Source organism: Hordeum vulgare, chromosome 2H, assembly GCF_904849725.1.
Source record: "Hordeum vulgare subsp. vulgare chromosome 2H, MorexV3_pseudomolecules_assembly, whole genome shotgun sequence".
Classification (NCBI taxonomy): Eukaryota; Viridiplantae; Streptophyta; class Magnoliopsida; order Poales; family Poaceae; genus Hordeum; species Hordeum vulgare.
The window spans coordinates 281846255-281859411 of record NC_058519.1 but is presented as its reverse complement, the minus strand read 5'-3'; the positions used below and the strand labels follow the sequence as shown (position 1 = coordinate 281859411).

Here is a 13157-nt window from a genome sequence, read left to right as displayed (position 1 = left end):
CAGCCAGACTTGGTGTGTGCTGTGACCATGGAGGACAAGGAGAAGCAGGCGATGATTCATCACTGTAGGATGGGGCATGTATCTTTTGATAAGATGAGTAGAATATATCCGGATGTTATGTGTGGCATAGGCAAGGGCAAGTTGACATGTGATGCTTGCAAATATGCTAAACACAAAAGAGCCTCCTATGTGAGTAAGGGACTTAGGAGCATATCTCCTTTTATGCTTGTTCATTCAGATGTATGGAAAAGCCCAGTTGTCTCAATGCATGGAATGAAGTACTTTGTTACCTTTATCGACTGCGATACTCGTATGACCTGGATCTATTTGATGCGTCACAAGGATGAGGTGTTTAGCTGTTTTCAGGATTTCCATGCCTTGGTGAAGAACCAGTTTAAGGTGCAGGTGATCAGGACTGACAATGGCACAGAGTATGCGAACAATACCTTTGGGGCCTTCTTGTCTGACTAAGGGATTCTTCATCAAACTTCTTGTCCAGACCCCCCCCCCTCAAAATGGAGTGGCAGAAAGGAAGAATCGACAGATCCTTGAGGTTGCTCGGTCATTGATGTTTACCATGCATATGCCCAAGTTCTTGTGGAGTGAAGCAGTTATGACAGCCACATACCTAATCAACCGGACACCTTCAAGGATACTCGACATGAAATCTCCGTGTGAGTTGCTGCTTGGAGAAAATAAGTTTGTTGTTCCCCCAAAGTTGTTTGGTGGTACCTGCTTTGTTCGTGATCACCGGCCTTCTGTTGGGAAGCTAGATCCACCGGCAGTGAAGTGTGTTTTTCTGGGCTATGCTTCTAGTCAGCAGGGGTGTGTTTTTCTAGGCTATGCTTCTAGTCAGCAGGGGTACAAACTGTTAGGAAAGCAACTTATCTATATTGAAGGCCCAAGGGGCATATATATATTACACATGACTTGAGGTGCAAGGAAAGTAAACATAGACTAATAAGGACTCCTAGACTAATACTAATAGACTAATAAGGACTCCTAGACTAATACTAATACTTCCTAACACCCCTCCTCAAATGCAAAGCGTATGCAATAGCATTGCATTTGAAGAAGTGTAATACTAAAAAACAATGATAATCCAAATCCGCATCTTGAGAGTGTCGTCGTAGCATGAAGAGTCTTCAAAACTTGTCGAGTCGCCGAAGGAGACACCGAAGAGATGGCACATCAGAGGTAGACGTCAAAAGAAGATGGCACATCAAGAGGAAGACACCGAAGAGATGGCACATCAGAGGTAGACACCGCATCACTTGAAGATACAACATAAGTATCAAGAGAAGATGGGTTGTCAAAAGAAGATGGCACGTCAAGAGAATAAAACATTGTGCAGAAAACCATAGTCCACGACAACCGTCGACGAAAGAAGCTCGGCGGATAAGGCACGATGGACGTAGATCGACAATGCGAAAGAAGTCCAGAAAATCCAATAGAAAATAACAAGGGCAAGTAGGCCACAAAAGTTGCATAGAAAGGATCAGGATCGGAGAAAGGCTGACGGACTAAGGTATGGTGGACTCGCATGGCATGAGAAAACACAAAATATCAACGGATTTGGTGCACGCAGCGGAAAACAAGGAAGCTAAAAGCTAGGAAGCATACACGACACAAAGATGCAAAATCCGTCGTGTATGCAGAAGACATTGTACTTTTTTTAAGCTAAGCTGCGAAGTAGCAGCAGAAAGTAACTAGCAGTAGCAGCACGTAAGCAGCTAGTAACACCAAGTGGTAGACAAGCATGCAGCAGCAGCCAGCGTAGCAGGAGATAGCAACAGCCACGCAGGCGGGGCAGCAGTGAGGAAACGTGGGACACAGGAAGCCGGTGTATCGATCATTGAGGCGCAGCTGCAGTCCAGGGCGGCCGAGGCGGCCAAGCACGGGGACGCGCTGCGGTCCTAGGCGTCCGAGGCGGCCACCTTCGCGGCCAAGCACGGGGCAACGCTGCGGCGATCTGGAAGGCCCGGGTCGATATGGATCCATGCGGCGGCTGGGGGCGCGAAATCCAGCGACGGCTGGGGGCGCGAGATCCAGATGAGGCGGCGGCGGCTGGAGGCGGCGGCCGCCGGCCGAGGCGAAGGTGGCGGCCGCGGCACGCCAGGAGGCGCAGACGGCGCGGAAGCTGCGGAGGTCGAGGGAGGGGAGGCGCAGGACGAGCAGCGACGAGATCCAGCCACCAGGAACGACGGCTGGAGCAGGAACGGGAAAAAAAATTGGATCGTGAGGACGAGTTGCGGCGTCCGGAGACCTAAACCTAGGCTCTAATACCATGTTAGGAAAGCAACTTATCTATATTGAAGGCCCAAGGGGCATATATATATTACACATGACTTGAGGTGCAAGGAAAGTAAACATAGACTAATAAGGACTCCTAGACTAATACTAATAGACTAATAAGGACTCCTAGACTAATACTAATACTTCCTAACACAAACGTTGGTGTCCCTTTGAGAAACATAGATTTGTAAGTATGGATGTCACTTTCAGGGAATCTGAGCCATTCTATGGTGAGCCAACAGACCTGAGTCTGTTGTTTGCAGAGCATGACCACCTGCACCCTGTGGAAGATGGTCAAGAGGGGGAGCAGGCCACTCATGGTGACTCTGAGGGTACTAACACTGATGATGATGTGCAGGCTCGTGTCCAGCCAATAGTGGGTACAATTCCGGTTGGTACTGTCACTGATGATGATGTGCAGGTTCAAGTCCAGCAAACAATGACAGTTGGTACTCTTCAGGTTCCTGTTCGGGATCGGTGGCAGAAGATTTCTCTGGTATATTCACGACGGCAGCCACATGTGCAGGGGGAGCAGTCAATGCAGGGGGAGCAGCGAGGCAGTGATGCAAGCTCATCTGACACAGTGGAACTGCCTATTGCGTTGCAAAAGGGGACACGTGAAGCGGCAATAAAGGGTGAAGTGGCAAGGAAGGCTCTACCACAGGATGGTTTTGACGATCATGACATTGGCAATTTTGTGTCCTATGAGTCTTTGTCTCCTTCCTATAGAGCGTTTGTTGCCTCTCTACAAACTGTGTCAGTCCCAAAGGATTGGAAGGCTGCAAAGCAAGATCCGAAGTGGCGTGAAGCAATGATAGAGGAGTTGGAAGCACTAAAGAAAAACAAGACGTGGGTGCTCACCACATTACCAACAGAAAAGAAAGCAGTCAGCTGCAAGTGGGTATACACCGTGAAGCAGAATCCTGAGGGGAAGGTGGAAAGGTATAAGGCCAAATTGGTCGCCAGAGGATATAGTCAAACTTATGGAATTGACTATGATGAGACGTTTGCTCTAGTGGCAAAGATGAACACAGTAAGGATATTGGTCTCCTGTGCTGCAAACTTTGGGTGGAAATTGCATCAATTAGATGTTAAGAATGCCTTCTTGCATGGTGAGTTGAAGGAAGAAGTGTACATGGAGATACCACCAGGTTTTGGTACGTCAGAGACCACAGGGAATGTATGCAGGCTAAAGAAATCCTTGTATGGACTGAAGCAATCACCAAGGGCGTGGTTTGATAGATTCAGACGTGTTGTCTGTGGTATGGGGTATGGTCAGTGTAATGGTGACCACACGATGTTCTACCGGCACTTCAATCGGAAGATCACCATTCTTGTTGTGTATGTGGATGACATTATCATCACTGGAGATGATAAGGCGGAAATAGAGAGATTGAAAGGTTGTCTTAGCAAGGAGTTTGAGGTAAAGGATTTGGGCAATCTAAAATAATTCCTTGGCATTGAAGTGGCTCGAACAGAGAAGGGAATATCTTTGTGCCAACGAAAATATACCTTGGATCTCTTGAGTGACATGGGCATGTCGTGCTGCCCCTACTCCGATTGAACAAAATCATCAAGTGATAACACAATCAAGAGAGCTGGTGAATAAGGAAGATTATCAGAAACTGGTTGGGAGGTTATTGTACTTGTCATACCAGGCCTGACATTACGTATGCCGTGGGTGTGGTGAGCAGATATGGTAGGAGCTAAGGCCCTACCGGGTCTCGGCCTGAGGTTGTAGGGGTAGAAGGGAGGCTGGCATGAGCGAGGGCGTGGCGGCCAGCGCGTGGGCGCCGTCTCGCGCAGTAGAGAGGCAGCGGCTAGGGTTAGGGATTCCAGCTCCTTTGGGAGCCGGGCAATAGAATATGTCTTATTGCTTAATTCCAAAAGGGTGTCTTACAACTGTTTATGTAACCTCGCTGCTAAATAAAAATAAGATAACTTGGGCTAAGCCCCTAACTAAACGGGCCCATTAGGCCTCCTCCGGCTATAAGTGGTGTCGGTCATAACAAGATACATGCATGAACCAAGGAGTGGGCATCTTGATATTGTGGATAGAATTCTGAGATACTTGAAGGGGACTCTAGGTAAAGGGTTGTGGTTTGCGAGGAGTGGACATCTTGAGGTGGATGGCTATAGTGACTCTGATTGGGCCAGTTGTCAAGATGATAGAAGATCAACTTCTGGCTACTGTGTGTTTGTGGGTGGAAATTTGGTGTCATGGAGAAGCAAGAAACAACCTGTTGTATCTAGATCAACAGCAGAAGCTGAGTATAGAGCATTATCTCAAGGGTTGTGTGACATGCTCTGGGTGAAGTACGTACTGAGCGAGTTGAAACTTCTAAGGAACGGACCCTTGAAGGTGTGGTGTGACAATCAGTCAACTATAGCCATTGCTAATAATCCAGTTCAACATGACAGGACAAAACATGTGGAAATTGATCGCTTCTTCATTAAGGAGAAACTTGATGCTGGAATCAACAATCTTACTCATGTCAGCTCTGGGCAGCAGTTTGCAGATTGCTTGACAAAGGGACTGGGAACAAAGGAGTGCAACTTGGCATGTGGCAAGATGGGAATGATAGATATCTACCACCCATCTTGAGGGGGGGTGTTGAACCAGTATGGGTTGTCTGGCCCATCTCACTTAAGCCCACAAGGCCCAGCCCTTGTGATGACCTAAATGGAGGAGCTCCCAGTCCTCCCTGGAGAGTAAGCCGCCAGACACACAAGGTGTTCTCACGTAGTGAACTAGAGCAAGCAGGAAGAGTCTGTAGGTACCCTACTCTCTCTCTCCTTGATTCAACACAAGCACATACAACTCCCTTGTCCTTCTAGTAATTTTGTTACTCAGCGACCTTTTCAACTTATTCACTCTGATGTATGGGGTCCTGCCCTCTTTGTTTCCACAGGGGGTCATAAATATTATATAATCTTCACCGATACACTTGGATCTACTTTATGTCATTTCACAGTCAAGTGCTTCAAATTTACATGTCTTTCATTGCCATAGTTCGCATTCAATATGATTCCTTTGTTCGAGTTTCTCACACAGATTCGACTGGCGAGTGCCTATCTCGTGCACATCATGGTTTTCTTGCTGAACAAGGCACCCTTCCTTGGTATTCCTATCGAGGTGCCCATGCTCGAAATGGGGTGGCTGAACGCAAACATTGCCACATCCTCAAGACTACTCGGGCTCTTCTTTTATCTTATGTTGTCCCGACACTTTTGGGCTGAAGCTGTCTCTAATGTTGTTTATATCATTAATATTCAGTCTTCTAGTCTTAGGGGGATACCAGTTGATCATCTAGGTGATGGTCCAGCTATAGTGCTCTATGCCTTTTTGGTTGTGCGTGTTTTGTACCTCTCCACCCTCATGAACGCACCAAATTGAATGCTCAATCTGTTGAATGTGTTTTCATTGGCTACGCTTAGAGCACAAGGGTTACCATTGTTGAACCCTATTGCTCGGCGACAGAGGATCTCCAAAGATGTCACTCTTGATGAGTCTCGCCCTTCTACCCTCGTCATTCTTCTACTGCCACCACAGAGACTATTAGTTGAGCATCTCTTTTTCTTACTCTACCAGATTATCCACCTTCATCTGCTTATGAGCTTTAGCTTACACGGGATAAGGTTTTTGTTCCTCACTCACCTACCCGGGTTGAGTTATTCACTCTCTCTTTTTCCTTTTGTCCACTCCCATCGTGCTCAACACCCTTCTCCCTCTGATGCGCCACCTTCCACTTCCAATCCTTTCTCGTTGGGTCCCGTTCCTTCAGGGTCACCTGCTCCCCCTTGCTCCTCGGTATCTGAGTGATTGCCACACTCTCCAGCCTCTTATGTTGTTGCTGTTAACACTATTGTCGAGTCGTATCATGAGGTGCACAGAGGCAATTGGGACATTGTACCACTGCCTACAGGCATTAGACCCATCACTTGCAAAGGGTCTACAAGGTTAAGACAAGTTCAAATGGTACTCAGCGTTGCAAAGCTTGTCTTGTTGTGTGTGGCTTCCAACAGGGGTATGGTCATGACTATGATGAGACCTTTGCTCATGTTGTTCACATGACCACTGCTCGCACTCTTTTGGCTGTTGCAGTTGTTCGGCAGTGGTCCATCTCTCAATTGGATGTCAAGAATGCCTTCCTAAAAGGTGAGCTACCGGAAGTGGTCTATATGCAGTTGTGTCCTAGATATACTCTCTCTAATGGCACTGTTTGTTGCTTTGGTGCTCTCTTTACGGGCTGAAACAAGCTCCTAGTGCATGGTTTGGTCGTTTCTCCGCCATCATCACAGGGACTGGATTCTCTGCTAGTGCTCATGATCCTACTTTGTTTATTCTCACTTCTCATGCTCGCACTCTTTTGCTACTCTATGTTGATGACATAATTATCACAAGGGATGACCGCCAATTCATTGATTTTGTGAAGAAACGCCTCAATGAGCAATTCTTGATGCCTGAGTGGGTACTTGGTGGTGAGTTTTTGCCTTGTGTGTGTTTCCTCTTGTCATTTTCATGTTGTTCTTTGCGTTCATCCATGAATCCAACTCCAATCGTGAAGATCAGACAGTCCTACGGCTCACCTCGTATCAGATCTTGGACTAGATCTCATGTTCTAAGAGTTCTAGGCTCCCCTCAGAAAAAAAAGAGTTCTAGGCTGAATTTCTGCTACCATATTGGCCTATATTTGCCTCTTGAGCGGTATCTACTGCAACATGTTGAAGTAGTTCCTTCAGGACTTGTGTTGTACACTCTGTAGGGGCAAAGTGGGGTTATTCCACCACAAACCTGTGCTGCTTTAAATATTTGGTGTTTCATAAAAACCAAATCAACACCATAAAACCATTTTGATGCATCATCCAAGTGTGGCATGTAATCGCTCGTCAAGGTAAAACTAATGTCACCAACAATGAGAGTAATAATATTGACATCCTCTCTTGTATTGAGCACTATGTTATTTATCATCTACATTTCCAAGTACATATTGAACGAAGCTGAGTTAGAAGTTCATATGTAAGCATTTTTGGTCGACTTTTTACAGCTATCATACTTGTTTGCGAAGTATATGCCTACATATTGAGGCTGTAAAATCAGTACTTTATCACAGAAGACAATTCGTCACGTCCAATGAAAGGTGTCTAGTTTCAATAATAGTTGCTAGTATACCTTAAGACGGCAGGAGAGATCTTTAAACCCCTGCACAAGTTGAGGCCATAGCCTCTCCCTGTCCGCGCTATCCATGCACTCAAGCTTACCCATCGCTTCTGCCCACATGATCTACACCCACAAGACCACAATTAACACGATCGCGTTATGATATCCAGGAAGAGCACCACGAACAGCAAAAACATGGATTGAACTAATTTATCCAACTACGCACATCAGATGCTGCTACAGGCTTCACCCTTTGTGAAGGATCTGTCACGCTAAACAACAGATGCTGCCATCAAAACAGACAGAAAAGCATCAAACAGGTCACATTAACAAAAGAATCTTTCCAATACAAATACCAAAGTTGCTAGAAGAATCTCACCCTAAAAGCATAGCGAGGGTTGCCTGGTTCCTCCTTGTACGCATCCACCATAGCCTATAAGAACTTAAAAATACCAAGTTTTCGAACCGTTCCTTCCTCAAACCATTAAACAGAGGTCAACATTTCTACTAGGGTTGCGGACCTGAATGTCGCGGTCGGAGGGCGAGAGTGGCAGCGGCGCAACTGGGGCCATCTGGGTGGTAATCTGCCCGCCAGCCCCGCCGCCGAAACCAAAAGGCGAAGGGGATGGATTCACCTGCTGCTGGAACCCAAAGGGTGATGGTGATGGCGACGGCGGCGCTCCGAACGCCGGGGTCGACGATGGCGTGCCAAACGTCGGGCTCGAAGTGGGTGTCCAAAACGCCGGCGTAGAGGAGGGCGCGCCGAAGGCTGGGGTGGACGAAGGGACACCGAAGGCCGGAGTGGACGACGGCGCGCCAAATGCCGGCGTGGAGGAAGGGGTGCCGAAGGCAGGGGTAGTGGAGGGAGTTCCGAAAGAGGGCGTCCCGAAGAGAGGGGGAGAGTTGGGGGTCCCGAACATGGCGGCCGACGCAGGGGACAACTGACCGCCGGCGGTTTAGGGTTTCTTGGGTAGAGACAGCTGATCGACCGGAGCGGAAACCGGGAAAGGAGCGGCAAGACAGCGGATCGACCGGAACGTCAGATTTTCTTCTTTTGACTGATATTTTTTCTAAGTCAAAGCAATGGCCATGAAAGATCATGGAGATATTCCACAAAATCTTTCTAATTAGATTTTTATTTTGAAAGAAAATTGAGGATCTGATTGAGTTATCGGGTTTCTAAAAACTTAAAATGTTGATGTTAAGATGATTGAATGGAAAGGTGCTTGTGATTCTTTTGGAGAGGTAGTGAAAGCTTGAGCCTCATTGAAGGTATCTCATTTAAATAGTGTACGCGGAAAGTTTTTTCCAGGTGGTTTTTATGTTTGGGGTATTAATATATGTTGATTGAAATGTAATGTTTATAACTTTCTTTGAGAATGTTAGGATCAAAATTGCTTGGAGGGACCCAACAAGAATTCATTTTGAAAGGTTAATTGAAATGAAGAAAAAATCGTGTTGGGGTTTACAATTGTAGGGTTTGAATAGATGGGTGGTGTCGACTTTGTTATTGATATTGTTTCTTAAGATGATGATGAGGACGTGGGAGGTGCTCAGGAAGATCTTGGGAATGAAAAGGAGGAAGTAACAACTTGAAACAGACGCTTCAGGAGATTATCTGTTGTAAATATGCCCTAGAGGCAATAATAAATTAGTTATTATTATATTTCTTAGTTCATGATAATCGTTTATTATCCATGCTATAATTGTATTGATTGGAAACACAATACTTGTGTGGATACATAGACAAAACACTGTCCCTAGTAAGTCTCTAGTTGACTAGCTCGTTGATCAAAGATGGTCAAGGTTTCCTAGCCATAGGCAACTGTTGTCACTTGATAACGGGATCACATCATTAGAAGAATCATGTGATGAACTAGACCCAAACTAATAGACGTAGCATGTTGATCGTGTCATTTTGTTGCTACTGTTTTCTGCGTGTCAAGTATTTGTTCCTATGACCATGAGATCATATAACTCACGGACACCGGAGGAATGCTTTGTGTGTATCAAACGTCGCAACGTAACTGGGTGACTATAAAGATGCTCTACAGGTATCTCCGAAGGTGTTCGTTGAGTTAGTATGGATCGAGACTGGGATTTGTCACTCCGTGTGACGGAGAGGTATCTCGGGGCCCACTCGGTAATACAACATCACACACAAGCCTTGCAAGCAATGTGACTTAGTGTAAGTTGCGGGATCTTGTATTACGGAACGAGTAAAGAGACTTGCCGGTAAACGAGATTGAAATAGGTATGCGGATACTGACGATCAAATCTCGGGCAAGTAACATACCGAAGGACAAAGGGAATGACATACGGGATTATATGAATCCTTGGCACTGAGGTTCAAACGATAAGATCTTCGTAGAATATGTAGGATCCAATATGGGCATCCAGGTCCCGCTATTGGATATTGACCGAGGAGTCTCTCGGGTCATGTCTACATAGTTCTCGAACCCGCAGGGTCTGCACACTTAAGGTTCGACGTTGTTCTATGCGTATTTGAGTTATATGGTTGGTTACCAAATGTTGTTCGGAGTCCCGGATGAGATCACGGACGTCACGAGGGTTTCCGGAATGGTCCGGAAACGAAGATTGACATATAGGATGACCTCATTTGATTACCGGAAGGTTTTCGGAGTTACCGGGAATGTACCGGGAATGACGAATGGGTTCCGGAAGTTCACCGGGGGGGCCCACCCACCCCGGGGAAGCCCATGGGTGTTTGGGGTGCCACACCAGCCCTTAGCGGGCTGGTGAGACAGCCCAAGAGAGGCCTATGCGCATTGGAAAGAAAATCAAAGAGGAAAGGAAAAAAAAGAAGGAGGTGGGAAAGGGAAGAAGGACTCCACCTTCCAAACCAAGTGGATTTCGGTTTGGGAGGGGGAGACCTTCCCCCTTGGCTCGGCTGACTCCCTTGGGAGTCCTTGGACCCCAAGGCAAGTCTCCCCCCTCCTCCTCCTATATATAGTGGGGTTTTAGGGCTGATTAGAGACAACTTTGCCACGACAGCCCGACCACATATCTCCACGGTTTTACCTCTAGATCGCGTTTCTGCGGAGCTCGGGCGGAGCCCTGCCGAGACAAGATCATCACCAACCTCCGGAGCGCCGTCATGCTGCCGGAGAACTCTTCTACCTCTCCGTCTCTCTTGCTGGATCAAGAAGGCCGAGATCATCGTCGAGCTGTACGTGTGCTGAACGCGGAGGTGCCGTCCGTTCGGCACTAGATCGTGGGACTGATCGCGGGATAGTTCGCGGGGCGGATCGAGGGACGTGAGGACGTTCCACTACATCAACCGCGTTCACTAACGCTTCTGATGTACGGTCTACAAGGGTACGTAGATCACTCATCCCCTCTCGTAGATGGACATCACCATGATAGGTCTTCGTGCGCGTAGGAAAAATTTTGTTTCCCATGCGACGTTCCCCAACAGTGGCATCATGAGCTAGGTTCATGCGTAGATGTCTTCTCGAGTAGAACACAAAAGTTTTTGTGGGCGGTGATGTGCGTTTTGCTGCCCTCCTTAGTCTTTTCTTGATTCCGCGGTATTGTTGGATCGAAGCGGCTCGGACCGACATTACTCGTACGCTTACGAGAGACTGGTTTCATCGCTACGAGTAACTCCGTTGCTCAAAGATGACTGGCGGGTGTCAGTTTCTCCAACTTTAGTTGAATCGGAATTGACCGAGGAGGTCCTTGGATGAGGTTAAATAGCAATTCATATATCTCCGTTGTGGTGTTTGCGTAAGTAAGATGCGATCCTACTAGATACCCATGGTCACCACGTAAAACATGCAAACAACAAAATTAGAGGACGTCTAACTTGATTTTGCAAGGTATGCTTGTGATGTGATATGGCCAACGATGTGATGTGATATATTGGATGTATGAGATGATCATGTTGTAATAGTTAATATCGACTTGCACGTCGATGGTACGGCAACCGGCAGGAGCCATAGGATTGTCTTTATAACTAACGTTTGTGCTTGCAGATGCGTTTACTATTTTGCTAGGACGTAGCTTTAGTAGTAATAGCATGAGTAGCACGACAACCCCGATGGCGACAGGTTGATGGAGATCATGGTGTGACGACGGTGACAAGAAGATCGTGCCGGTGCTTTGGTGATGGAGATCAAGAAGCATGTGATGATGGCCATATCATGTCACTTATGAATTGCATGTGATATTAATCCTTTTATGCACCTTATTTTGCTTAGAACGACGGTAGCATTATGAGGTGATCTCTCACTAAAATTTCAAGACGAAATTGTGTTCTCCCCGACTGTGCACCGTTGCTACAGTTCGTCGTTTCGAGACACCACGTGATGATCAGGTGTGATAGACTCAACGTTCACATACAACGGGTGCAAAACAGTTGCGCACGCGGAACACTCGGGTTAGGCTTGACGAGCCTAGCATGTGCAGACATGGCCTCAGAACACATGAGACCGAAAGGTCGAGCATGAATCGTATAGTTGATATGATTAGCATAGAGATGCTTACCAATGAAACTATTCTCGACTCACGTGATGATCGGACTTGAGATAGTGGATTTGGATCATGTACCACTCAAATGACTAGAGAGATGTACTTTTTGAGTGGGAGTTCTTAAGTAATATGATTAATTGAACTAATTGTCATGAACATAGTCTAATGGTCTTTGCGAATTACGATGTAGCTTGCGCTATAGCTCTACTATTTTTATATGTTCCTAGAGAAAATTTAGTTGAAAATTGATAGTAGCAAAACTTTGCAGACTGGGTCTGTAAAACCGAGGATTGTCCTCGTTGCTGCGCAGAAGGATTATGTCCTTAATGCACCACTCGGTGTGCTGCACCTCGAGCGTCGTCTATGGATGCTATGAACATCCGACATACACATTTGTGATGACTACACGATAGTTCAGTGCAAAATACTTAATGGATTAGAAGCAAGGCGCCGAAAACGTTGTAAAACGTCACGGAGCATAAGTGATGTTCTAAAGAGATGAAATTGTGATTTCATGCTTGTGCCCTTGTTAAGAGGTACGAGACCTCCGACAAGATTCTTTGTCCACAAAGTAAAGGAGAAAGGCTCAATCGTTGAGCGTGTGCTCAGATTGTCTGAGTACGACAATCGCTTGAATCAAGTGGGAGTTAATCTTCCAGATGAGATAGTGATAGTTCTCCAAAGTCACTGCCACCAAGCTGTGAGAGCTTCGTGATGAACTATAACATATCAAGGATACATACAATGATCCTTGAGCGATTCGCGATGTTTGACACTACGAAAGTAGAAATCAAGAAGGAGCATCAATAGTTGATGGTTTGTAAAACCACTAAGTTTCAAGAAAGGCAAGGGCTAGAAGGGATACTTCATGAAACGGTAAAACAGTTGCTGCACTAATGAAGAGACCCAAGATTAAACCCAAACCCGAGACTAAGTGCTTCTGTAATGAGGGGAACAGTCACTGAGGTGGAGCAACTCTAGATACTTCGTAGATAAGAAGGCTGACAAAAGTCAAGAGAAGTATATTAGATATACATGATGTTGATGTGTACTTTACTAGTACTCCTAGTAGCATGAGGGTATTGGATACCGGTTCGGTTGCTAAGTGATTAGTAACACGAAATGAAAGCCACGGCATAAACGGAGACTAGCTAAAGGCGAGGTGACGATACGTGTTGGAAGTGTTTCCAAGGTTGATACGATCAAA

General features: G+C 46.3%; 1 protein-coding gene across 1 annotated transcript in view; it reads right to left on the bottom strand.

The window, feature by feature from the left end:
• The window catches only part of LOC123426090 (nuclear pore complex protein NUP54), a 32439-nt gene extending 23959 nt beyond the window's left edge, over nucleotides 1-8480 (bottom strand). Inside the window, exons 1-4 of the mRNA XM_045109866.1 lie at nucleotides 7978-8480; nucleotides 7836-7889; nucleotides 7683-7742; nucleotides 7469-7579 (exon numbers count right to left, since the gene is read on the bottom strand). Of these exons, the coding sequence (XP_044965801.1) occupies nucleotides 7469-7579; nucleotides 7683-7742; nucleotides 7836-7889; nucleotides 7978-8376 (624 nt within the window). The 5' untranslated portion in view covers nucleotides 8377-8480. The remainder of the gene's footprint in view (nucleotides 1-7468; nucleotides 7580-7682; nucleotides 7743-7835; nucleotides 7890-7977) is intronic.
• Between the last annotated feature and the right edge of the window lie 4677 nt (nucleotides 8481-13157).